Genomic DNA, 26,612 nt, shown 5'->3' with positions numbered 1-26,612 from the left:
TTCATTTAGTTAATATAGTTGCTTAAAAAAAATATGAAGAACTGAATATCCAACTCCCACAAGACACAAGTTTGAGTTGGGAACCAAGACCCTTCCCTCCCACAACAGCTAGCAATTCTTGCTCTCAGGCAGAGTCACCACTTGGATAAGGTTTATTTCAGAGAAGCCAAGAGCTTCTTTGACCGTTGACACTGTAGAGCCCCTGAGGTGCACCAAACCCTCTAGTCACCTGTGGAATACAGGAAAACTCAATGAGATGGTCTGAGGGCACTTCACCAAAGTCGCACTTGGGTTTATCTGTGGAAATGGTCTTTATGACTTCAATCAACCAACTTCTTCCCTAGCTTAGCTGTTCTCCCACTTCCAGAGGTGAAGAACATGATCATAAAAGGAGCAAGTAGCAAGGAGGTCAGCATCCGAGTTCACTGCTTCCAGATAGAGGTCACGGTCACAGAACTTGGCCCCTGCAGTATGCAGCCGGGTGCCACTCTTTACCATATCCTCTGTGAGTGGCTGGAGAAGAGTTCTCAGTTTGGAGTGATCCTCTTCACCATCCTCTGCTAAATGATGAAGAGAGGGTGCTGGTGACTGGTATACAGCCTTCATGCTACAGAGATGTGCTGCCCTGGCTCCTGAGTTGTTGCAGGGAGAGGACCCTAAGTGGTATGACTGGTGGGTTTGGGACAGGTTGCCAAAGTAGAGCCAGGACCAGTCAGCTCCATACACCAATGAGTTGGACAACGTGTGGGACACAGAGACTGTGCAGGCTTCCTGCTTCTCGTCTGGAGTGAGAGAACACAGGAGATTCAGTGTTACCCAGGGTTGATCTTATCACTCCCAAACAAGAGGCCCTGCCTACTCTCAAAGGGAGACTGCTAAAAGCAGCCACTCATTTGTCAGCAACCAGTGTTGCGTGTATCACACAAAGGAATCCTCGAGAAGTAGACAGATGAGAAGAAAACACACCTTCATCTTGTAGTGAGTGCATGTGCATGCCTCAGATGAATCAGTCTGGCTACAGAAGCACATGGGCCAGGGTGCCTTTCCAAGTTGGAGAGTACTTGGCAAAAGTCTCTGAGTCAAGACTTCAAAGCCAAGGACAAAGAGGAGTTAGCCAGCTGGGAGAGACAGGGATGCATGAGAAACAGAGAACAACCATATGTAAAGTAGAGAACAGGACACCATTGGGAAGCCACAAATGTGACCAGGGCTGAAATGCCATCAGGGAGTTGTGACATGTCTGGAGGGTCAAAATCCTGCAGAGTTCTGCATGCTCCATAAAGTCTGGGTTTGAGCTTGGAAAGGAGTCACCAAAGAGTTTAAGCAGTTTTCCTTATGGTGAGTTGCTATGGCAACTTTGAGGCTGGAGGGCAGGACTGGAAGGAAGTCCAGCTGTGGAAGGTTTGAAAGCAACATTTGACCAGAAAAAGAAATGACAAGGTGTTTCCACACCTGAAGTACTAGGGGCCAGGGCAAGGCCAAGGATGGCAAGAGCAGCCACAGAAAACTAGAGGCCGGTGAGCTGGGGATGTGAACTTAGGAAACTGTCACCAGCTGGAAGGCCTGGTGGCCAAAAATCAAGGAAGTACTCAAAAATCAGTGGGGACATGTGAAAAGGACACAGGAGACGGCTTCAGGGGGCTTTGTGGGAAAACTCTAGGACAAAGTAAACAATGAGTAAATGACAGTAACACATTATGGCCCACTGAGTAACAAAAATTCATGCATCTAGACAGGCAGTTAATAAATACAGATATATGGAAGAAACAAAAGCTCTTCCTTATAAAAGAGTGCTAATTTTAAAATGTAGACAAAATGATAATAGGGGCTCCTGGATGGTTAAGAACCCAACTCTTGGTTTTGGCTTAGGTCGTGATCTCAAGGCTGTGGGACTAAGCCCCTGCTGGGCTCCACACTCAGCTCAGAGTCTGCTGAAGACTCTCCCTCTCCCTCTGCCCCTCCTCCCTGCACGCACCCATGCACACTCTCTCTCAAATAAACAAATCTTAAAAAAATAATAGAAAACCACCAGTTGGGGATCCCTGGGTGGCGCAGCGGTTTGGCGCCTGCCTTTGGCCCAGGGCGCGATCCTGGAGACCCGGGATCGAATCCCACATCGGGCTCCCGGTGCATGGAGCCTGCTTCTCCCTCTGCCTATGTCTCTGCCTCTCTCTCTCTCTCTCTCTCTCTGTGACTATCATAAATAAATAAAAATTAAAAAAAAAAAAAGAAAAAAGAAAAGAAAACCACCAGTTTGCAATTATGGTAATTTGATTCAGGCAAGAATCATCAATGGGTTGAGTGAAGTCTGATGAAAACAAAGGCTCAACCACTCTAACCACAGACTAATTATTATTAATTACACAGGAAAAAAATATTTTTATAGTGAAGAAACCCAGAGGAGACCTTAACCAGGTGACCAAAATAACCTTATCAGCAGGAAAGAGACAAAGTGGCATCATGGGCCTCTTGATGAAGCACACTAAGGAAGGCAGAATGTCAAAATGCTGACAACAATCCACAACCAGTGCAGGAGACCCACTTCATACTCCAAGCTATGAGCAGACTAAAAGCCAAAGACAGTGAAGATGTACCACCATGCAGACAGCAACCCTAAGAGGGAATAGACTCTCTAACACACACAGTTACTAAAAGAGGAGGGATCCTCACAACACACAAAATTGCAATCATAAACATACACCTAACAACAAAGCCCCAAAACACATAAACACAAATGAATAGGAATGAGGGAGGAAATGTATAATTCAACCATGACAGTTTAAGACTTCACTATCCCACTTCCAATAATGAACAACCAGTGTGGGCGCCTGGGCGGCTTAGTCAGTGGAGTGTCGACTCTTGGTTTCAGCTCAGATCATGATCTTGGGGGGTTAAGATGGAGCCCCATGTCTGGCACCCTGCTCAAAAGGAGTCTGCTTGAGATTCTCTCTCCCTCTCCTCTGCCCCTCCCCTCACTATGTGCATGCGTGCCCACACACTGTCTCTCTCCCTCTCCTCTGCCCCTCCCCTCACTATGTGCATGCGTGCCCACACACTGTCTCCCTCCCTCTCAAATAAGTAAAAAAAAAAAAAACAATGTTTAAATAAATAATAAAAATAATGAGCCACCAGGGGCACCTGGCTGGCTCAGGTAGCAGGTGACTCTTGACCTCAGGGTTGTGGGTTTCAGCCCCATGTTGGTGTTGAGATTACTTAAAAATTTTTTTAAATAAAAAAATAATGAACAATCAGCCAGAAAATCAACAGAACACGTGAACAGAATCTGCAGAACACTCTGCCCACGGCCACAGAGCACACTCTTCTGAAGAGCACATAGACTGCTCTCTGAGACCCAACCACAAACACAAAACAATTCTCAATAAACTTAAAAGAATCCACAAAGGAATAAAAATAGAAATCAGTAACAGAAATTTAGGAGGACGCCTAGGTGGCTCAGTGATTGAGCGTCTGCCTTCTGCTCAGAGCATGATCCTGGGGTCCTGGCATCAAGTCCCACATCGGGCTCCCCTCAGGGAGCCTGCTTCTCCCTCTGCCTGTGTCTCTGCCTCTCTCTCTCTCATCAATCAGTCAATCAATCAATAAATCTAAAAAATAAATAAATAAATTTAGGACAGTCACAAAAATGTAGAATTAAACAACAAACTCATAAATAACTAATGAGTCAAAGAAAAAAATCACAAGGGAAATTAGAAAGTGCTTTGAGATGAATGAAAACCTACCATCTCCCAAAATTGGTGGGATCCAGGGAAAGAAGTGCTCAGAGGGAAACTGATCACTGTAAATACCCACATTAAAAAAGAAGCCCTCACATGGTTTTCAATGAGAACAGCATGTTGGTGTAACTAGCAGAACGGATGTGGGACAGACAGGGGATGGAAGGCAGAACAGGAAGCCCTGGAGCTTAGCCCAGCTCCGCAGAGACAGGCCTTCAGAACAGTGCTGGTGAGGTGCTGGTGAGCTGGTGTCTCTAACCACTTCTTTGTGTGGACAAGGAGGGAGGGGGAATCACGAACCAAGAATGAGGAGGGGAAGGGGGCACTGGGGGCTTGAGAAAAGAGAGAAAAAAAAGTGAAAAGATTTTTTTTTTTTAAAGACTTTACCTGTTTATATTTAATTGCCAGAGGAAGAGTGTTAAGCAAGGGGAGCAGCAGAGGCAGAGGGAGAAGCTGACTCCCTGTTGAGCAGGCAACCTGATGTGGGACTTGATCCCAGGACCCCAGGATCATGACCTGAGCTGAAGGCAGACACTTCACTGACTCAGCCCCGCAGGTGCTCTGAGAAAGTTCTGACAATAAAGAATTACTGGCTAGAGAAAGGCCATGGTTTCCCTGGCAATGCCATGAACCCACTGTAGCACTTAAAGTGCAACCCGTAGGGCTGCTCTTGCCCCCCATCCCCTCGTGTAGCTCAGGCATGGCAGAGTCTGACCACTGCCAGGCACTGCCCAGAGAATGTGAGCAGAGGGCTGTGGCATGCTGGGAACATGGGACCATGAGGGCCACATTGTACACAGACAGGAGGGGCAGCCGTGGGAGTGACAGGTGGTGATGCTTCTGGAGCAGAGTCCTAACAGGGCGGAAAACAGCTGGGCCCGTTATGTAAGAACAGTGGCTAAGGAGCAGAGTGCTGGAGACTGAAGCTGGGAGCTGGCCCAGACACCCGCCTTGCTGAGACTGAGGGTGTGAACCTAGGAAGGTGTGGTGCCTGGGGGAAGGGCCTGGTAGAACAATGGGGCAGGAAGCCAGGCACTCCCCACCCCAGGCCTGGCTGTGTGGGGCCCCTACCCACCTATTGCCTTTTGGCAGTTGAAGATCCTAAAGCCACCGTGCATACAGGCTGCCAGGAGCAGGTGGTGGTGGAAGGGGTGCCACTTGAGCCTCCACACTCCGCCCTGTGTGGGCATGTCTGCAAATGGCTGCTTCATGTTCCGAGTGTCCCACAGTAGAATGTGCTCATCATAGCTGAAACCCATCAAGCACAGTGATCACGCAGGAAAGCCCACACCCACTTATTCCCCAAGGCCCTGGGTGGCAGGGGACATCTCCCAGGGAAGCCCACGCCACTCATTCCTCTAGGACAAAGCCTCCTTTTCCCAAGCCCAGGTACCTACACTCTGGTATGAGAGTCGTCCAATTAAACAACATGGCAATGGTCAACATGAGGAAAGGAAGTGACAGGTAGAAGATGGACCCCTGTGAACCAACCCTAAGGGACTCACCTTCCCGTAGCCAAGATGTTCTCACGATGGGGACTGCTCTGGATGCTGCACACACCCATGGAGTGTCTACAGGCAAAAGTGCAAGGGCTGAGCAAGCACCCCCACAGGGGCACGTCTCCAGTGCAAAGTCCACAGGGAAGGGACAGGAGGTTTGGTCCCTAGATAATTTACCTGTCGCTAGTGAACACAGATGTGCTGGGTGTCCTGGTGTCCCAGCCCTTCAGGAGGCCATCGTCTCCACCTGTGTGGAGACAGAAATGCCCACTGACAAAGGAAGCAGCCACTTCTCAGGGAGAGCATTTACGCCTGTGAGGAAACCCCTGTGATGACTTCCCGGCGGTTCTAGGCTGCCCCACGAAGAGCCTTGTGCTGGAACTGTCTTCAGACTAGAAGAGGGTGCCTGCAGAGGAGACAGGAAAGGCTGGGGGGCTCAGGCTACAGGAATAAAAGGGAAGGCCAAGAGGTTAGGGGAAGAATTTCCAGGTTACAACATGGCTCAACTGCCCTCTCTTTAGGCTCCAGCAATCATTGCTCCCGGCTGTCGCAAACCAAAGTCGCCGTATCAAAGAACTCCGAACAGGAACTACATGCAGGGCACAGTGAACATGAGCACTTCTTATGTTTCTGGAACCTTCTGCACACCCCCATGTGTTTTAAAGGGAAGTACCCTTTGTAACCCTGCAGTAAAAACGACCCTTGTGCTTGTCTTAGGGAACTGAAAAAATGGGAAGAAAGGGGAAGCTGGCCCCCTAGTCCACAAGTAGTCTTTGAAGAAAAGCAACCATAAGGTATAGTATGCTGGTGGGTATCCTGAAGGAAGGGAGCAAGGCTGAAAAACAGGGAGGATGAAAAGAAGCAAAAGAACAACAGGTAAGTGTGACCTTTCCATCCATCCATCCATCCATTTATCCACCTAGTCTTCCATATACCCACCTACCCATACCCCTATCTACCTTTCATTCAACTACCTGCCCATCCAACAGATACTTACCGAGCATACTACAAACAGGACAAGTCAACCAGCAGAGCCAGCGCACTGGGTGTGATGCCTGCAGGTGAGCCTTGGTATCAGCTGCCATCCCATGGCAGATGCACAGAGGAAGTTGGTCGTGGTCTTTTTTTCTTTTTAAAGATTTTATTTATTTATTCATGAGAAACAGAGAGAGAGAGGTAGAGTACACAGGCAGAGGGAGAAGCAGGCTCCATGCAGGAAGCCCGACATGGGACTCGATCCCAGGTCTCCAGGATCATGCCCTGGGCTGAAGGCGGTGCTAAACCGCTGAGCCACCCAGGCTGCCTGGTTGTGGTCTTTACACACCCGTCTCTCCTCTGTCTCACACCCACATTTGTGCACCAGGATGTCCTGATGATCCTGACCCACCTGCACACATACATCCCAAGTCCTACCACTTTTCCCTCCTGTGCACTGCTTCCAGAGTGATCTGAGGCCATCTTGCCACCACCTGCATGCAGGCCTCCAGGCTCTGCCCTGACCTCCTCACAGTCTATTTCCACAAGTCAGAAAATGTCATCCCTCTCTCTGCTCAATATCCTGCTAGTGCTCCTGTTTCATTCCAAGCAAAACCCAAAGCCCTTCCTGTGGTCTGCAAGGCCCTGAGACCTTTTTTTTTTTTTTTTTAAAGATTTATTTATTTATTTATTCATGGAGACACAGAGAGAGGGGCACAGACACAGGCAGAGGGAGTCCATGCAGGGAGCCCAACATGGGACTCGATCCCAGGTCTCCAGGATTATGCCCCAGGCTGACCATGAGGGCCACACTGTGCACAGACAGGAGGGGCAGCCGTGGGAGTGACAGGTGGTGATGCTTCTGGAGCAGAGTCCTAACAGGGCGGAAAACAGCTGGGCCCGTTATGTAAGATTTAGATTTATTTATTTATGAGAGAGAGAAAGAGAGAGAGAGAGGCAGAGACACCAGAGGAGGGAGAAGCAGGCTCCATGTCAGGAGCCCAACGTGGGACTTGATCCCGGGACTCCAGGATCGTGCCTTGGGCCAAAGGCAGGCGCTAAACCACCGAGCCACCCAGGGATCCCCCGTCTCTTGGGCTTTTCTTCAGGAAGGTAAACTATCCAAAAAGGGAGATTGGGGGATGCCTGGGTGGCTCAGCGGTTTAGCGCCTACCTTCAGGCCAGGGCGTGATTCTGGAGACCCAGGATCGAGTCCCACATCAGGCTCCCTGCATGGAGCCTGCTTCTCCCTCCGCCTATGTCTCTCTCTCTCTGTCTCTCATGAATCAGTCAATCAATCTTTAAAAAAAAACAACAAAACAAAAGAGAGGAGACAAACTGGAAATCCAACATGACAAAGTCAACATTGGGCCTAGAAATAGCAGTGAAAAATGTGGGAACTCGGGATTTCTCACAGCTGGAGCAAGGGATCAGATACCAAGAGTGGCAGGAGGCAGGGCTCCTGCTACTGCAACACAGGGGTTGGGGTATCCAAGACCCCAAGCCTGCAGCCAAGTGCACTTCACTTTCTAAGGGACAGCTAAGTAATGAATAGCAACTACAGTTGTCTCCACAAAGGGTCTTCAAGATGCCAACACGTCCGGAGTCACGGCCTCACCATGTGCCATGCTTGCCCACTCCCTCCCTCCCCCATGGGGAGAAATACCTACCTGAATAAACTATTTCTGTCTGCCAGTAATTGAAAGCAGCAATCCAGGCCTCGAAGTGATGGGCATGCCACGAGGCCACATCCTGCAGCCTGGGCCCCGCCTCATTCACCTCTAGCAGGTGGAGTTGCCCCTTGGAGTCGCTGCTAATGATTTTCAAGGGCTGGTCACTGGCCCTAGACACAGGAAACCAATAGAGTAAGCCAGCTGAATGTATTCACTGACCCACTCATCACCCTCTTCTGGTTCCTGACTGGTGACACCCGAGACCTATCATGGGAGAAGTTCTCCACGGACCTGGTATGTGGATGTGCCTGTGAAGGAGTTTCAGCATCTGGCAGAAACCAAAAACTACCACTTAGCTTGTCAAAATAAACCAGTGTCAGCTCTCCTGATGAAAACATCATCCCTTTTATCTGAAAGGTTGGAACGTTTTCTTTCTAGATTAGGACTGGTAGTGATATTCCCAGTTCTGGGAAGCCGCCATCAAGGCTGGTACAAGGTTTCAACCCTCTCTTGCATCCTCAGAGGAGAGACTTGGGGTTGCTCACCAACACCAACCCTTACCATTCAGTTTTCCTGGTGGACCAATCCAGAGACAAGGCCAGGCACTGCCTCTCCAGGGCAAAGCAGGAAACCAGCTCCAGCGTGTAAGCGGTCTAGTAGGAAGAGAGTTCTAGTGGGGGGAGGCTTCCAGTGGGGAGAGGGTTCCAGTGTGTGGGTGGGGAGAGGTCCAGATGGGGGAGGGTTCCAGTGGGTGGGGAGAGGTCCAGGTTGGGGGGGATGGTACCAGTGGGGGGAAGGTCCCAGGGTGGAGGGTTCCAATGGGGGGGAAGAGGTCCAGGTGAGGGGTTCCAGTCGGGGGGAGGATCCCAGGGGGGAGGGTTCCAGTGGGGGGAGAAAGGGGCACTAAGTACTAAAGGGAAACAGCCCAGAAACCTGGAAAGACGACAGCTCCTCAGGGGCCATCACTCCCTCATCTACTGCTAGATGAACAAGTGTGTTAGCCCTTCATTCACCGCAGAACCGGAGGCACTGGGGGCCTGCCTCTGCTCTCCAGGAGCTCACACACTCACAGGAGGACTTTCCCACACATGTGGCTTCAGGGGAAACTGGTCTCTGCTTTTCAGACCCCCTCGCTGTCCATGCACTCCCAGCACAGTCCTGCCACCTACATGGGCTCCAGGAAGCACCACGGGCACACACTCCCCACCCCTCCGGACCTCAAGGGATGTTGGGACACACTGTCTTCAGGGACAGCTACAACAGGATCTTTCCTTTAGTTTCCTTTTCAGAAGCCACAACTAGCCATTAGGTAAGTTTTTTTTTTATTACCCTGGCAACCTGAACAGGGCTTAACTCTCTCAAAAGGCTCCCAGCAGGCTGCTTCCTCAGTCCACTCCGGGGGTTCTCTGCTCCTGCCAGAATGTGGTTCAGGGGCCCATAGTCTTTCCCAAAGGATTTCCTCCCTTATTCCTGAGACAGCAAGGCCCTTTATGCACAGCCCTCAGGTGCTGTAACTCTAACAGCAAGCAGACCTGCTCCAGCCTCACTTGCACAGCTATGCTAGGGTGTGTCCCTCCCACTGAGTCAGGGCTTGGTCTTGTGGGCTGTTTACTCACTTCCCTGTGCTCTTGATCCTCCAACAATCAGATGTAGTCATTTTGCAAATGTGTGGTACTGATCAATACCAAATGCTCTGAGAAAGCCATATGGGAAACATATGCCTTCCTAATTATGGGTGACAAATACCACTTTCACATAGGAAATTCATTGCTATTCTGGGCCCCAGCATCATCAACCTAAAAATGCTGGTCCATGGACAGGTGAATGAATACCCTGCCACTAGCCCTTCCCCTGTTGACACAAAAGGTGACCTCTTCTTAGAGTTAGATGCAGACCCAATAATGTAAAATAGACTGCATGCTAGACTAGAATGTGTTGTGATAAAGTTTGCCATTGAACAGAACCATGCTACAAAAAGGTTTGCAGCAGCAAAACCTCATGCCCAAATCCTCTCCATTCAGATGCCTTCCACCTCCCACAACTCCTGGTTTTACTTACTGACCTCAGATCCCACCAAGCGGAGCAGTTCAATGGACCCACCAGCATTTGCCACACCCAAGAGGGCATGGCCGGCCACCGGGATGTGGCACCTGAGGAGAGAATTCATACGCCAGTCAGAACACAGGATATGCCCGGAAAACAGGAGAGCATTATGAACCTCAGTAACTTATTATTTAAATTTCAGCTCTAAGGGGATCCCTGGGTGGCTCAGCGGTTTAGCCCCTGCCTTCCGCCCAGGGTGTGATCCTGGAGTCCCGGGATCCAGTCCTGCATCAGGTTCCCTACATGGAGCCTGCTTCTCCCTCTGCCTGTGTCTCTAGTAAATAAATAAACGAAATCTTAAAAAAAAAAAAAAATTCAGCTCTATCAGGACGCCTGGATGACTCAGCAGTTAAGTGTCTGCCTTCAGCTCAGGGTGTGATCCCGGCGTCCTGGGATCGAGTCCTGCATTGGGCTCCCTGAATGGAGCCTGCTTCTCCCTCTGCCTGTGTCTCTGCCTCTCTCTCTCTCTGTGTCTCATGAATAAATAAGTGAAATCTTAAAAAAATTTTTTTTCAAACCCAAACCAGGTTGTAGCCTACAATTCTGTCCCAAGATTCCCCAGCTTATGAATCAGAAAACCAGCATCAAATCTCAGACTGATACCAACCCTAGGCCTTGGAAACTGGCAAACGAAAGGAGTTCAAGTCTACCGTACCCTCCGAGTGCCAACAGGTGGGGAGGACAATAAAGAAATGAAAAAGTTCAGACATTTCTCCATCCTATTGAATGCTGACAGGCATCAGCCTCCCCTGATTAAATGAACACACACTCGTGACAAATTCCAGAGAAGAGGAATTGTTATCAATGTTATACCATTTCAGGTCCAGGATTGCAGAAGTGTCCCTCCTTTGGATCTCAAGCAGGGGGGAAGCAGCGCTGTCCTCACTAAAACTATACAAGTAGAGACGACCTAAACGGATCTGAGGCTCATCAAGGTCAGGTGCGCTCTAAAAAGATACAGATGTATTCTGATTACCCTAAAAGATACTGAGGAACCCAAAGGATGGGGAAAGGAATCAAGGGAAAGAAAAGCTGTGCCAAGACTGTAGAACTCTGGGAGCACCTGGGTGGCTCAGATCATGATCCCAGAGTCCTGGGATGGAGCCCCGCATCGGGCTCCCTGCTCGGTGGGGAGTCTGCTTCTCCTTCTCCCTCTGCACCTCCCCCTGCTCATTTTCTCTCTCCCTGGTCTCCCTGGAATGAATAAAATCTTAAAAAAAAAAAAAAAAAAAAAAGACTGGAACTCTGCCTGGAAGCAGCACCCCTGATCTCTAAGTTGGAGAAATGTCTCTTGTCTTGTATACAATTAATGTGTAAGAAGGTAAACTGTGCTGGACTCAGCATAAAATGCCTTTTTATTTTTATTTTTTTTAAAAGACTTTATTCATGAGAGACACAGAGAGAGAGGCACAGACAAGGCAGAGGCAGAGGGAGAAGCAGGCTCCACGCAGGGGGCCTGACATGGGACTCGATCCCGGTCTCCAGGATCACACCCTGGGCTGAAGGCGGCACCAAACCACTGAGCCACCCGGGCTGCCCATAAAATGCCTTTTTTTTTTTTAAAAAAAAAGTTTTATTTAACTAATCTCTACACCCAATGTGGGGCTTGAATTTACGACCTTGAGATCAGGCATCGCATGCTCTACCCACTGAGCCAGGCAGGTCCCCCTAGAACGCTCCTTCTAAGAGGGCTAACAGGACTCATCTGCCCTGGAAAGGTCCTGGCTTAGGACCTGTTGCTGGAGTGCCCGTTATTCTTAAAAGTGTCCTGGTCTGGATCTGAACAGACACCTTTAAGACATCAGGTATGACTCCTTCAAATTCCCATTTCCTCTTTGCTCTAGGCTTCATCCATAAACTTAGAGCCACACCTGCACACAGGGGGCTTTCAAGATGCCCACTTTGCGTGCCTGGCTGGCTCAGTTGGTGGAGAATACAACTCTTGATTTCAGGGCTGTGAGTTCCAGCCCCACCTTAGGTGTAGAGCTTACTTACATTAAAAAAAAAAAAAAAAAAAAAAAAGAAAGAAAGAAAGAAAGAAAGAAAGAAAGAAAGAAAGAAAGAAAGAAAGAAAGAAAGAAAGAAAGAAAGAAAAGTGCCCATTCTAACGCCCCCTCTGGCCACAAGGCCAATGTCACATCTGCATCTCCTGTGTGACTCTACAGACTTTTCTCTTCCAGCCTTCCCCACCGCAGGCCAGACATTTGTGGTCGGCTCTGCCTCCTGGAACCTCTCCTACACAAGAAGTAACGTGGGGAGCGCAGACCTAGACAGCGGCCTGAGGCCAGGAGGGCACCGCGCACCTTGCTCTCAGGGTCGGCGGCCTGGTCCCCCGGCTTCTGCAGCTGGTAGGTGCCGCAGGCCAGCAAGTGCCTGCAGCCTTCCAGCGGGCACCACTCCACCGAGTCCGCGGTGTACTCCGTGTCCACCGCCTGCAGCAGCCGGACGCGACTTCCCGTCACCCAGGTGTCAGACGCAGACGCAGCGGAGACAGGGCGGCGAAAGCGGGGTGGAGAGGCCAGGTTGAAAGCGGGGGTCGGGGTGGGGGCTGAGGTCGGCGGTGAGAGTAGGGTCGGTGTGGGAGCTGGGGTCCGCGGTGAGAGCGGGGGGGGGGTCGCGGCCGGGGTCCGCGGTGAGAGCGGGGGGGGGGGTCGCGGCCGGGGTGGGGGCTGGGGTCCGCGGTGAGAGCGGAGGGGGGTCGCGGTCGGGGTGGGGGCTGGGGTCCGCGGTGAGAGCGGGGGGGGGTCGCGGCCGGGGTCCGCGGTGAGAGCGGGGGGGGGTCGCGGCCGGGGTGGGGGCTGGGGTCCGCGGTGAGAGCGGAGGGGGGTCGCGGTCGGGGTGGGGGCTGGGGTCCGCGGTGAGAGCGGGGGGGGGGTCGCGGCCGGGGTCCGCGGTGAGAGCGGGGGGGGGGGTCGCGGTCGGGGTGGGGGCTGGGGTCCGCGGTGAGAGCGGGGGGGGGGGTCGCGGCCGGGGTGGGGGCTGGGGTCCGCGGTGAGAGCGGGGGGTGGGTCGCGGCCGGGGTGGGGGCTGGGGTCCGCGGTGAGAGCGGGGGGTGTCGCGGCCGGGGTGGGGGCTGGGGTCCGCGGTGAGAGCGGGGGGGGGTCGCGGCCGGGGTCCGCGGTGAGAGCGGGGGGGGGGTCGCGGCCGGGGTGGGGGCTGGGGTCCGCGGTGAGAGCGGGGGGGGGTCGCGGCCGGGGTGGGGTCGCGGCCGGGGTGGGGGCTGGGGTCCGCGGTGAGAGCGGGGGGTGTCGCGGCCGGGGTGGGGGCTGGGGTCCGCGGTGAGAGTGGGGATTGCGTTCGGAGCGGCAAGAGCGCTGAGCTCCAAGGGGTCCAATATTTTACTTCCGTCGTCGCCTCCCTCCTTTCCGGGACACCGGGGCGGGACTTCCGGCCGCCGTGGCCACGCTTCGGGCTAGGCCCGGGCGCCCCCTACGGGTCCCGGCACCAGCGCGCACATCCGGCCCTCCAGGGAGACGCGAGTATGGGGGGGGGAGGTGGGACAGCCGAGTGTCCAAAGGAAATCGCACAAAAGCTGGGCTCTTAGGAGGAGAGAAACAGGGCATGTAAGTAAGGGTGAGCAAAAGAGGTTCAGGGAGCCTGGTCGGAGGCTGGCCCCCAAGGGGCTGGGCCATGCTGCCCTGTCACTCATGTCCATCCTAGAGGGCTGCCGGCTGCTCCAGGGACGCAAAGACCTGCCCGCCAGGACAGCAGAGAAAGGAGCCAGGGACAGCCGGGGGCGCCTGATTCTCGCCGGCTGGGGTGGTGGACAGGAAGGTGGACCCTCTGCAGGGTCAGCATCTGGGCCCAAAGGAAAGGGAGGACACCTGGCACAGCCACAATCTGATTTGGGAGACTTCAAGTAGATGTTGCTGCCATTCAAGAAAATTAACATACTCTACAGAATAGGTTTGGGGAAGGCAAGTTTTGGACATGGTTAATTAAGGATGGATTAATTTGTCTCTCCAAAAAGATATGCTGGAGTCCTGTCCTACAGCACCACTGAATGTGACATTTGGAAACAGGGTCTTTACAGAGGTAATCCAGTTAAAATGAGGTCTGTAGGGTGAGCCCTAGTCCAATATGTGACTGGGGTCTTTAGGAAGGGGTGATCTGTTCCCTATGCAGGACAGACCCACATAAGGAAGAGAATGTAAAAGCAGAGGATTGGTATTATGCATCCACAAGGCAAGGGACACCTGAAACTGCCAGAAACTAGGAGAGGCCTGGAACACAACACACCTTTCTCTGTGTCTTCAGAGAAAGCTGAGTCCTGCCAACACCTTGATTTGGGACTTCTGACCTCCACAGTGGGATGACACATTGTTGTTTTAAGCCATCTATTTCATGACATTTTGTTATGATAGCCCCAGGTAACTGGACATGGGGACACTGAAATCTATGTAGATACCTGGGGACCCACCTGTGGTTTAGCAGTAGGACTTTGGCTAAAAATACCGAGCAACAGAAAAGGGTCAGGAAGCAACAGGACTTTCTGAAATGGCTGGCTCAGTTGGTAGAGTATTCAACTCTTAATCTCAGGGTTATGAGTTTGAGACCCACACTGGGTGTACAGATTACATTAAAAAAAAAAAAAACCCAAAAACTTAAAAGAAAAAAGTCTAAGTCAAGGGACGCCTGGGTGGCTCAGTTGGTGAAGCTTCTGCCTTCGACTCAGGTCATGACCTCAGCGTCCTGGGATCAATTCTGATGTTGAGCTCCCTGCTCAGCAGGGAGTCGGCTTCCCCTTCTGCCACTCCTCCTTGTTCACGCTCTCTCTCTCTCAAATAAACAAATAAAATCTTTTAAAACAATCTTTAAAAAAAGTCAAGCAGCTCCACATAGCACACTCCAAACAAGCCCCTTATTTTCACCATCTGAATGTTAAACATACTCTCAGATGTATGGCTACAAAGATCAAGAGATTGGGACCATCAGAGGAGAAATAAACCAGGGGCTGGTATCAGAGAAGGGACAAAGGAAACAAATAGGGGAAACAGCCTATGGATCCTATAGTACCTTCCTGACAGTGTCCATACCAGGGGACATGGCAGTGACGTTAGCAAAGGGGAGAGCCACCACATGTGCAACTTTAGGACCCTTACAGCCACCTTCCAAGCTCCACCCAGAGCCTTTCACTAGCACAGACCTAGGGGTGGGGGGGGGTGTCTCTAACACACAGTACAGGGGCATAGCCCAATCAGGGAACAGCTACCAGCTGCAGCACCTGCTTGAAACAGCCACATTGGACAGCAGTCCCTAGGCCAAGGCCACTCCCGATGAACCATGTGACATGGAAGAAACCAACCATGTTTCAGGACCTGGTGTGGTGTTCTACAGGTCAGCTGAGACCTTTCAATGTAATTTTCTGATGAGTAAGTGACCACAGGACAACATGTGCTAGTCAGAGAATGCAGACAGACTGAAGTGCCCAGACACAAAGGACATGGGCAAGAACCATAGTCTATGGTCTGGTGCATCCTCATCCTGGAGCCTTTGTGTGAAAGCACACCCAAGGCCCTGTACCTGGAAGATGACCCAAACCCCGTGACAGCCTACACAGTTTCCCCCCCACAGTCCTGACCAGCGCTGGCTTCTTGGAAACAGGAGGGACACCAGCCCTGGGAACGTTCCAAGAGCTCAAGACAATTGTTATCTGTGAGACTGGTTCCCAGGATCACACATATTCCCTCCCCAAGAGGTTTCTGAGCCCTAATTACCACTCAACCTAAGGTCTGGAGAGACCTAGAGTGGAACTCACCTACAGAGCAAAGATATCCTTGACCTAGAAAATAGGCTGCATCTAACTCACACACTGGCAAAGGGTTGAGCAAGTGGGGTTCTCTTACCTTGAGAGACCCTCCCTTAAGAGTTAGAACTGAGCCCTCCTGCTCCCTGTATGTTGCCTGATTTCCTCAGTCCTGCTCTCTAAGACATACTGCCCAAAAGGACTCCCCAAGGACTGCAAAAGAACCTACCAGAAGCTCAACTCACAAACTGAAGCTGTCCCAAGTCAGGGAAAGCAACGAGAACACACAAGGCAGAAGGAACACACTAGAAGATGGTGGAAAAGCTGCACGAGGTAAAGTGTAGCAGGAATCCTTGGGACCAACATGGGGCATGTGATGGCCAGACTTCATTCTCTGAGGAAATAAAGCCTCTAGCAGTCTGGCTGGCTGGCTGGCTCTGGAGACCAGTAAGCTTGCAGGTGCACAGCCTGGCTTGTTGCCCTAATGTGGTTCTGCAAGGTGCACAAGACATTGCCCAGCCTTCAGACATCTGTGGCTCCCTGGAGGCAGACTCACTCACCCTGACTACTCTAATCCACAGGCAGGACCTCAGGAACCTGGCTGGGCAGAAGATCCACCAGTCAGCACATGAATAAAGGTGAGAATTTATCTGTGCCAGGCTGAGAACATTTCATCCCACTAACAGGGCCGCCTATTCCATTACCCCAGCAACTCCTACACAGGACAAGCACAGGTCTGGGTCTCAAGTACCCTGCCTCCCCCGTCTCTCTCAGCCTAGGAATAAAGGCAACCTCCACTCCCACCCCCAGACCACCTCAATTCACTTAAAAATAAACCTCAACAGCATCAAGGGCAAAAAGGAGAGCACAGAACGGCTGAGGCACTCGATGATTCCACCCCTTTACTCTGCCTTGTAGGTATGACCCCATGCAGGCCACGCATGGGGCTGCAAGGGGCTACAGCTGCCCAGGAGAAGCTTCCACTATGTGACACTTTTTAGACTTTTTTAAACATGTGGCCCAACCGTTTGCCATTTGAGAATTACAGCAAATGATTCTATTTGTAATTTCTAACCCTCCCACTGCCTCCCCCCAAAAAAACTGTACATGAGTTTACAAACATATTAACATATAAATAATGAGAAGCGTCCTGGTGGGAGCCTCCCCAGCTGTCTCTGCTTGGAGATGAACACTGAGGGGAGAGCTGTGCCCACACAAAGTACCCATGACGAGAGGGCCTCTGTGGCAGTTGCCATGGGTGCGCGTCACTGGCTTCTTCAGCACCTCTAGGTCAGCTACCAGTCTGGGTCTGCTTTGCCCAAGGAAGATCTGGAAGTCCGGTCATCGCTCTGGCTCAAGCTCGTGCTGGAAAGGGCGCTTCTTCTCCCGACAGTGCTTCTTGTGGGCAGGCCAGTCCTTCTGCTGGCACTGGGAGCCACAGTACCGGGCCACCTGGCAACGCCCACAAATGTTGAACTCCCGGAGCTGAAAGGACACACAGAACCACCATGGCTTCACGATCACACCAGGGAAAACACTACCTCTCAAGCAGAAAGGACCCAGCAACCCCATGCATGAGGCTGGAGGGAACAGCCACTGCAATGGAGAAGCTGCTGGAGAGGGGGCTCTCAGAGAGACCTGGGAGTCTGCAGGGGGCTAGGACAGCGGGTGTGCGGCAGCCTGGAGCCAGCACTCATGGCAACACTTGTACCTGCTTCTCTCTCTCTCTCTCTCTCTTTTTTTTTTTTTTTTTTTGTCTTGGTACCTGCTTCTCGATCATCGTGCAAGGAGGGTAATGGCACTCATAGTAGGTACAGGAAGTCTCCTCCTCCTCTACCACGTCCCCATTGGCGTTGTAGTACCGGGTCACATTCAGGACAGGGAACTGCTCTTCTATGGGGTCCGTGGGAAGCTGCTGAATCGCCAGCCAGTACAAGCTTTGCTCCCTTAAAAAGAAAAGGAGATAATTCAGCACACTCCAGTCAGACAGCCGAGGCAGGGATATGACAATGACGTGACATCATGGCTCAGCTTTTACAACGTGACTTTTCTTTGGCCCACTCCTACTACATAACATGGCTTATCTGTGTGTATAGGTACAGAGCGGGGGTAGGTCTACCTTACTCATCAGTCTCCCAAAATCTGAGCCTGCAGTCTCAGGACAGGCACCTGAGTAAGGCCTAGCAGCCCTTCTCTCTGCTCATGGCCCCAGAGGCAACTGCTTCTGCCCCAGCTGGTCTGCCTCCCCTTTGATGTTGTATATGCTCTAGGTCCTTAGTGGACCAGAAGCCTGTGAGTAAAGAATCCTCTCTGACCTTAGCTAGAGCTGAGGTGCCCTAACAGGCCCCACACCCACAGGCTGGGAGGCAGTTGCAGGCCCCAGCAGCCCCCCGGTGCTAGATCACAAAGGAAGCACCACTCACCCTTCAAGAGCAAAACAACAGGTTAACACACCCTTCAACCTACCACCCCTATGGGGGCCAAGCCTTGAGAGACTAGGTTATATACCAAAAGTAATTCTTTTTTTTTTTTTTTTTTTAATTTTTATTTATTTTTTATTTATTTATGATAGTCACACACAGAGAGAGAGAGAGAGGCAGAGACACAGGCAGAGGGAGAAGCAGGCTCCATGCACCAGGAGCCCGACGTGGGACTCGATCCCGGGTCTCCAGGATCGGGCCCTGGGCCAAAGGCAGGCGCCAAACCACTGCGCCACCCAGGGATCCCTACCAAAAGTAATTCAAAATGGATCAAGCACCTAAACTTAGGACCTCAGGGCACCTGGCTGGCTCAGTTGGTACAGCACAGTGCGTAACTCCTGATCTCAGGGTCAGGAGTTCAAGCCCCATGTTGGGCCTAGAGCTTACTTAGAAAAACAACAAAAAAAGGGCACTATCCACAGAGCTAACAAGGCAACACACAAAATGAGGAAAGAATACATGCAAATACATGCAAAGCTTCCATAACTCAACAAGAAAAAAAAAACCAACCAAATTTAAAAATAGGCAAGGGGGGGAAGGTACGTGGGTGGCTTAGCTGGTGAAGCATCTGCCTTTGGCTTAGGTCATGATCCCGGAGTCCTAGAATCTAGCCACACATCAGGCTCCCTGCTCAGTGAGGAGTCTCTTCTCCCTCTCCCCCCTAACTCATGCTTCCTTTGTCTCTCTGGTATTCTCTCATAAATTAAATTAAATTAAATTAAATTAAATAAAACAAAATAAATAAATAAATAAATAAATAAATAAATAAATAAATAAATAAAAAAAATAACAAAAATAACAAAAATAAGCAATGGGAGGCTGGGTGGCTCAGTTGGTTAAGCATCCGACTCTTGATTTCAGCTCAGGTGACAACCTTAGGGTCGTGAGATTGAGCCCAACGTTGGGCTCCGCACTCAGTGGGAAGTCTGCTTGATTCTCTCTCTCCCTCTGCCCCTCTCTCCTTCCTGTCAATAAATAAATCTCTAAAAATAGGCAAAAACCAGAATACACACTTCTCCAAAGAAAACATACCAACGGTCAAAAAGCACTTGAAAAATGTATTATCATTACTAATCATCAGGAAAATGCAGATCAAAACCACAATGAGATATCACCTCATACTCATTAGGATGACTATTCCTTTAAACAAAACAAAACAAAAACTGGACCATACTAAGTACTGGCAAAGATGTGGAGAAACTGGAGCCCTTGTGCACTGTTGGTGGGAATTTAAAATGATGCAACCACTGTGGAAAACACTATGGTGGTTCCTCAAAATATTAAAAACAGCAATATATGATCCAGCAATTCCACTGGTGGGCATATGCTCAAACAAACCGAAGGTAGAGTCCTACAGAGACATGGGCACTCTTACGTTATGGCAGTATTATTCACAATAGCTAAAACATGAAAACAACTCAAGCATCTGTTGTTGTGTATAAAGGATTATCATTCAATCTTAGAGGATGGAAATCCTAATACAGGCTACATCAGGGATGAACCCAGAGGACATTGTGCTGAGATAAGCCTGTCACAAAAAGACAAATCCTGTAGGATTCTACTCCCAGGAGGCCCTAGAGGAGTCAGACCCAGACATGGAGAATGGGAGGGTGGGGAGGGGACTATGTTTAATGGGGACACAATTTCAGTTTGGGACAATGGAAATGTTGTGAAAATGGCTGGACGGCTGGTGGGGATGGTGCACAACTATGTGAGTGTATTTGATGCCATTCAGAAATGGTTACGATGGGGGCACCTGGGTGGCTCAGCTGGTTGAGCGTCCAACTCTTGGTTTCCGCTCATGTTATGATTTTAGGATTATGCGATGGAGCTCCTGCTCAGCATGGTGCCTGCTTGAGATTCTCTCCCTTTCTCTCTGTGCCTTATGACCGTTTAGCCCCCACTGCCCAGGCACATTTTCATGCGTGCTCCCTTTACCTCTCAAATATATAAATCTTATTTTTTTCCAAATATATAAATCTTAAAAAAAAGGGGGGGGACACCTGGGTGGTTCAACAATTGAACATCTGCCTTTGGCTCAGGGCGCAATCCCTGGATCCTGGGATCAAGTCCCGCATCGGGCTCCCTGCATGGAGCCTGCGTCTCCCTCTGCCTGTGTCTCTCCCTCTCTATACTGTCTCTCATAAATAAATAAAATCTTAAAAGAAAAATTGTTGGGGATCCCTGGGTGGCTCAGCGGTTTAGAGCCTGCCTTTGGCCCAGGGCGTGATCCTGGAGACCTGGGATCCAGTCCCACGTCGGGCTTCCCGCATGGAGCCTGCTTCTCCCTCCTTTCTCTCTATCATGAATAAATTTTTTAAAAAAATTTAAAAAAAAAGAAAAATTGTTAATATGGTAAATGTTACATGCATTTCACTACAATAAGTTTCCTAAAGGAAAGAAAAAGGGGAGAGTCAGGATGTAGGAGGGTATTGTGTTCTGAGCCCTCGATGAAGTCCTACAAGACAGGCAAGTTTTGGCCCAGCTGGCTTTTAAAAGCAGAAAGAGGGATCCCTGGGTGGCGCAGCGGTTTGGCGCCTGCCTTTGGCCCAGGGCGCGATCCTGGAGACCCGGGATCGAATCCCGCATCAGGCTTCCGGTGCATGGAGCCTGCTTCTCCCTCTGCCTGTGTCTCTGCCTCTCTCTTTCTCTGTGACTATCATAAATAAATAAAAATTAAAAAAAAAAAAAAAATAAAAGCAGAAAGAGAGGGATCCCTGGGTGGCTCAGCTGTTGAGTGCTTGCTTTAGGCCCAGGGTGTGGTCCTGGAGTCCTGGGATCGAGTCCCATGTCAGGCTCCCTGCATGGAGCCTGCTTCTCCCTTTGCCTGTGTCTCTGCCTCTCTCTGTGTCTCTCATGAATAAGTAAATAAAATTTTTAAAAATAAAATAAAATAAAATAAAAAAATAAAAGCAGAAAGAGAGAAAAACACTTTGACAAAGAGGCCCTTCCCCCTAACAGATGAGACCCCACATTGAAGGAAACCAGAGCAAGAGATACAGGCCTGAGAGAAAGCCACAGGGCCATATTCCCTGCCTCACAGACAGGGTGACTCCCACCACAAGACCAGCTTCATGGAGACTACCAGCTGAGAAATGGGGGACACAGAATGTGTAGGCCAGCTAAGAGTTCAGGCTGCACTCAGGCTGGCTCTGACCCACAAGTGATGTGACCACTGCTGAACTTAGGTCTAAATCCCTGGCTGACAAACTAAGGATGGCACTACTGGGTTGGCTCCTGGGATGACACAAAGGAGAGAGCCTCAAGAGCCCAGCCTCAATCCTGGGCCTCCCAGAAGTGGCCTAGGGGAGCATGGGGGCAGCTGGGCCCCAACCCAGCAGAGGACACTGGACAGGGTGGCTTGGGGCATAACAGATACTTTTCCAAACAGGTGTTCTCAATTGCGGTTCTTATTTCATGACCATAGAAGGTGTTCAGATGAGTTAATGTTAACATTCAACCACAGGTTGGACAAACTATGAGTCACACAAAGGCCTTAAGTAACAGATTTCATTACCCAGAGTTCTGGACGGAGCAGATCCACTGCTGGGTGAAGGGGTAAATGGTGCCCCTAGGTATGCAGTAAGCGGTAGGAGACCTGTCTGCTTCTGTTCACACATCCATGTTGGACAACCCAGGGTGGATCCATGGACACTGATTCTGTGGGTAACACCACCTTCCCAGAGGCTCAGGACATGCACAAACCCCAGAGAGCCCCTGTGACCCCACAGATGATGCACGTGTGGCCAGGAACATCCTGGCTCATTTCAGCTCCCAACTCCCATCCTGGTGGTTTTCCCACTCTTCCCAAGGGCTCCATGAAGCTCAGACCTGGGCTGCTCTTGGAGCCACAGGAACTGCCAACTGCCTCAACATCCTACTCGCCAAGTGGAATGCCTGTGCCGTCCTGAGCAGAAGTTTTCAGGACCACACAGAGATGGAGGCTGAGCAGCAGATCCCCTAAAATACATCATCCTACTTCTTCTAAAGATTTTTTAAATCAATCAATTAATTAATTAATTAATTTATTTATTTAAGAGGTAGAGGCAAAGGCAGAAACAGACTTCCCATTGAGCAGGGAGCCAGATGTGGGGCTCAATTCCTGGACCCCTGGGATGATGACCTGAGCCAAAGGCAGATGCTTCACCGAATGAGCCACCCAGGTGCCCCATGTCTTGCCTCTTTTAAACCACTGTTTACGTTAAATGTTTAGCGAAAGAGTGTGACAAAAAAAGACATGTGTGTGCAGGGGGCATCCTGAGATACAGATCTCCAACTTTTCTCAGGTGCACAGAGCAAACATGCCTATGTGCAGGTATCTGGCCCAAACGACTCTTCTCCCCACTAGAGCTAATATTAGAAAACCAACCCAAAAAAATAACCATCAAAATAGTATTGTATCCCCATGAAAAAAACAGGGATCCCACACTTTGAGGTAAAATAACTAAGGTCTCCATGTCTACAGAAGCATCAGAACAGACACAGGGGCTCCTCTTGTTATTAAGAGCTTGGAGGACAAAGCACCTGGGTGACTTACTTGGTGAAGCACCTGCCTTTGGCTCAGGTCATGATCTCAGGGTCCTGGGATCTAGCCCTACACAGAATTCCCTGCAACTCCCTGGGAGTCTGCTTCTCCCTCTCCCTCTGCCCCCCGACCCCCTGGCTCTTGCTCACTTGCACACTCTAACAAATAGAATATTTAAGAAATAAAAACACAAGGGCTTGGAGGAGGGCTTTCCCCCAGAGGCACCTCCACTGGCTTCAGCAGGCCCTGAATGAGACCCACCTTTGTTTGCTGGATGTCTCTTCTGCTTTGGGACGCCAGCCCCATGGCACCAGCTGCAGGTTGTCCAGGCGGTTGTCCACAGTCACAGCATTGAGATGTACCACCTGAAAGCCGGGAGCAATGCCTCCCCTGTGCCGCTCCCTAGGAAACAGACAACTCTTGCAATCGGCCACCTCAGGTCTCCCTAAATACTTCAGCTGTGGGATCTGAACTGGCCCCTCGCCACACTGACAGAGAGCGTCAGGAACAAGGCTGCTGAGAGGAATCCAAGTATGTCAGTCAGTCTGTGGTCAAACAAGATGGACCATGCTGACAGTTCAGCCCCTTGATTTGAGAGCTGGGCTGCAAAAAGCCAAGGATGGAGCCCCCAACCACCAAACACACAGCCTAGAGAACACCCCATCTGAGCAGTTCCAAGCATTTTGAAACTCCACCGTGGACGCCACGAGGAGGCAGGCCATTCCTCATATCCCACCAACAGGCTCAGCAAGAACACAGTGGACGGAGCAGACTCCTCCCTACCCCAGAGAGAGCCATGCCCGGTACAAGTGCCTGAGCAGAAAGTGCATTTTTAGACTGCTCCATTAGTGGTACGCTATGCAAATGAGCCATTCCTCTGGGTCAGCGGCAATGATCCAAAGGTAACAAGAGGGGTGGTGGGGGGAGCATGACTCCGATAACACATCTTCTGTCAACAGGGACAGGTTGCTGCGTGCAGTACCCAAATGAGGAACAAGCAGCTCATAAACACCTACCACAACAGCTCGTGAAGGAGCCTTCCTGACCCTCTTCCTCGGTTTTTGTCAAAGGCATATGCGAATATCTTAGCACCATTTCCATCTGCATCTACTTCCATCCGGGCCTGAGAGAGAAATGGTCTGTTAAAAAGCCTCCAGGTCTCAGCTACATTTTCAAACTTTATTAAAGAAGTGAAGTGAAACAAACAAGCTAGAGCAAATATATGGGGCCTCTTTCTGGGACCCTGGGCTTTGCAGAGGCTCCCAGACATGAGAAGCCAGCCCTATATCCCAACATACTCCACAAACCACTCTGCAAAACACTGTAGACATAAAGAGACAAGTTTTCCTACTCTTAGAAAATGCCCACAATTCAGTGAGAAAAACAAACCCTTGAACAAGTAACTAATAGCTAAGCCCTGAACACGTAGTTAGATAAGGTACAGAGCCTCCACACAGGTGAAAATCCGCATAGGACTTTTAACTTCCAGAGACTTCACTGATAGCTTGCTCTGGACCAGAAACCTTACTGAGGCAAACAAATGATTAACACAAATATATTCTTTTTTTTTTCTTTTTCTTTTTTTCATATGCTATATTCTTAAAGAAAACGTTTTCAAAGAAGTCATGATGAAATATATTCACAGTAATAGACTATGTTTATCAAAAACCCCCCACATCTAAGTTAACCTGTGCAGTTCAAACTCTTGTTCAAGGGCCACCCTTACTGTAAAAACACGAAGGGCTGAGATAAAGCATAGTGGGTCCACAAAGCCCTCAAGGATTTCTGAAGTGGAGGAGCCGGTAGGTGAGGATGGGCAGAGCTCATCCCACAGAGAAGAGTGAAAGGCAAGGGAGCTCAGGAAGATGGGGGATGGAGGAACGCTAGGCCAAAGCCAGAAGAAACATGAGGTGGCACTGGACAGTCCCCTAGGGAGCCAGGGCTTATCCAACTGAAATCATCACAAACACACACAATGTGATCTACTTGCACGAGGGTGAAAGTGGGAGAGGACCAACATCACAGGGTAAAACCCATTCCTCCTGACTCTCCTGAAGCATTGGCTGAAAGCAGGCCCACAGAGAAACAGCCATCCTTACCTCAAAGGAGTAGCCCTCCACCAGCGGGATATCTTGCTCATCTATCAGTGTGTACTTCGTCTGGAAATTAACCACGTTTTGCAATGTTACATTCAGGGTCACAGTACAGTTTTAGTAACAGAAACCGCCCCTTCAGGTTAAATGAGGCTAGCAGGTGAGGGGCACCAAGTACCCTACCCCCAAGGCAGGTGGTCATTTCCCACTCCAGACTGTCCCAGAGGAGTAGAAATCAGGCTTCACTTCCCATCCATACGCGCCTAAGCCCTAAGTGCCCCTGGACTGGCTAACCTCTAAGCTGTGTTTCAGGTGCTGCTGACCCTCATTTGAGACTGGGGCTTCCTCGGAACAGAGGAGAGGCCCTGGAGTGAGACAAGGCATACAGAAGGCCTCGAAAACATTTATTTATTAGGATGGGTGGCAGTACACAGGTGCTCACTGAACTGTTTGGCTTTCTTCTGAAATGTTCCAAATAAGTTTTAAAGGATGATCTGAATGCAACCAGTCACTGAGTAAGAAAAGGTCTCAGAGCCGATGGGGAGCCCACCCTTCCCCAGGTAAAAAGCCATATTCCTCTTGTAGGAAAGGCAGGAAACGGCCCCCCAAACGGACTAGTCTCATTCTTGCTCGGGGAGCCTCCTTCTAAGATCTAAGTCGGTTTTACCTTCATCTGACTGCCTCTGCTCCTGTCTCCCACCAGGAGCTGCCGCCGCTGGGGATGGGAACAGGGTTCCCATCCAGGGTAAGGTCCGTGGCTGGAGCAGCTGCACGGCCGGCCGGCTCCTGGAAACAGCCAAGCCTCAATGCCCACAGGTGCCAGGAAGCCCCGGCCTCGAACCCGCGGAGGGCGGGGCCAGGTAAGGGAGAGAAGCGGAGGGAGGCCCTGCTCCGGGAGGCCCATCGAGGCCCGTCCGCACTCGGCCAGCGCCGGCAGCGTGAACCCCGCGCGAGGCTCCACGACGGGCTGGCGGGCGCCGACACGCACGCACACCGTCCTGCCGCCTCGGAAGGGCGCTGTGCTGCCCGCGGGGACCCTTCGCCCGCCCGCCCGCCCGCCCGGCTCCGCAGCCCCCGACCCCGCGGCCCCAGCCCAGCGTCCCGGCCCCGCGCCCCCGCGCCGCTCACCTTCCCGGCCACCCGGCCGAGCCGCACGATACCCAATTTGAAGTCGGTCATGGCCAGGCCTGCGCTCGGCCGGCGGCGCCGCTCCCTCGGGAGGCGCCGGGCCGGGACCGGGACCCGGGCCGGGGCGGCGCCGCGGCGCGCCGGGTGGGCCGGGCCGGCGGGCCGGGGTCGGGGCCAGGCGGGACGAGGCTGGGCCGGGCTCGGGCCGCCGCCGCCTCGGGCCCGCCGGACCTGCCACGCGCCGCCGCCGCCGCCGCCGCCGCCGCCGCCGCGCGCACCACCGCGAGCGGAGCCGGAGGCGGGGTGCGACGCGGACACACCCCCGCCCGCCGCCGACCCGCCAATCGCGGGGTGCGCACCGCGCCGGCCTGCGCGCGCCGCCGCGCCGTGGCCAATGGGAGGAGGGAAAGTACGCCGGCGCACTGAGGAGCAGTGGGAGCGCGGGGGAGGGGCGCGGCCGAGGGCGGCGCTTGCGCGGCCGCCCCGCGCTACGTCAGTTTCGCGGGAAGCTTTGTGCTGGAGGCCGCGTTGCGGCGCTTTGCTCCCCGCTGGCCGCCCTCGGCTCAGGCCGGGCGCCGGCCCCAACGCCCGGCCGCGGCCCTGCCCCTGGCCCCCGAACCCACGCGCCGCCCCCTCGCGGAGGGGCGGCCCGAAGG

At 51.6% G+C, this 26,612-nt stretch overlaps 2 protein-coding genes and 1 long non-coding RNA gene across 3 annotated transcripts; 1 reads left to right on the top strand and 2 right to left on the bottom strand.

Moving 5' to 3' along the window:
- Nucleotides 1-134: 134 nt before the first annotated feature.
- DPH7 (diphthamide biosynthesis 7) lies at nt 135-10,008 on the bottom strand. Its single transcript, XM_055330961.1, has 6 exons — nt 9,944-10,008; nt 7,879-8,051; nt 5,411-5,480; nt 5,240-5,305; nt 4,810-4,982; nt 135-782 (listed from the first exon to the last, which is right to left on the bottom strand). Exons 1-6 carry the CDS (start codon nt 10,006-10,008, stop codon nt 346-348), a joined length of 984 nt encoding a protein of 327 aa, XP_055186936.1. The 3' UTR covers nt 135-345.
- LOC129513264 (uncharacterized) lies at nt 8,544-10,935 on the top strand. Its single transcript, XR_008665214.1, has 3 exons — nt 8,544-9,190; nt 10,512-10,656; nt 10,806-10,935. It is a non-coding gene; the product is annotated as an uncharacterized LOC129513264 (long non-coding RNA).
- A 5,683-nt stretch (nt 10,936-16,618) lies between these two features.
- Nucleotides 16,619-26,107, bottom strand: ZMYND19 (zinc finger MYND-type containing 19). The gene is made up of 6 exons (XM_055337116.1): nt 25,957-26,107; nt 24,835-24,894; nt 23,752-23,858; nt 22,997-23,137; nt 17,496-17,676; nt 16,619-17,215 (listed from the first exon to the last, which is right to left on the bottom strand). The coding sequence occupies exons 1-6, from the start codon at nt 26,005-26,007 to the stop codon at nt 17,072-17,074; spliced, it is 684 nt and encodes a 227-aa protein (XP_055193091.1). The 5' UTR covers nt 26,008-26,107; the 3' UTR covers nt 16,619-17,071.
- Nucleotides 26,108-26,612: the final 505 nt, after the last annotated feature.

Source organism: Nyctereutes procyonoides, unplaced genomic scaffold, assembly GCF_905146905.1.
Source record: "Nyctereutes procyonoides isolate TBG_1078 unplaced genomic scaffold, NYPRO_anot_genome, whole genome shotgun sequence".
Taxonomy (NCBI): Eukaryota; Metazoa; Chordata; class Mammalia; order Carnivora; family Canidae; genus Nyctereutes; species Nyctereutes procyonoides.
Note: the sequence above shows the minus strand (reverse complement) of the source record. Positions and strands in the feature narration are given on the sequence as shown.

Bases quoted from the DNA above. Each gene is read 5' to 3' on its own strand.
- ZMYND19 (XM_055337116.1), bottom strand. From the start codon at position 26,007: ATGACCGACTTCAAATTGGGTATCGTGCGGCTCGGCCGGGTGGCCGGG. The intron at 23,138-23,751 runs GTAGGTGTTTAT...TCTGTTTCCTAG, and splicing joins CTCCTTCACGAGCTGTTGTG to GGAGCGGCACAGGGGAGGCA. The intron at 17,677-22,996 runs GTGGGTCTCATT...TTTCTTTTTAAG, and splicing joins GAGACATCCAGCAAACAAAG to GGAGCAAAGCTTGTACTGGC.
- DPH7 (XM_055330961.1), bottom strand. From the start codon at position 10,008: ATGCCCTCTTGGGTGTGGCAAATGCTGGTGGGTCCATTGAACTGCTCC. The intron at 8,052-9,943 runs GTCAGTAAGTAA...TCCTGTGTCTAG, and splicing joins TCCGCTTGGTGGGATCTGAG to GGCCAGTGACCAGCCCTTGA. The intron at 4,983-5,239 runs GTGAGTCCCTTA...GATGGGTTTCAG, and splicing joins AACATCTTGGCTACGGGAAG to CTATGATGAGCACATTCTAC.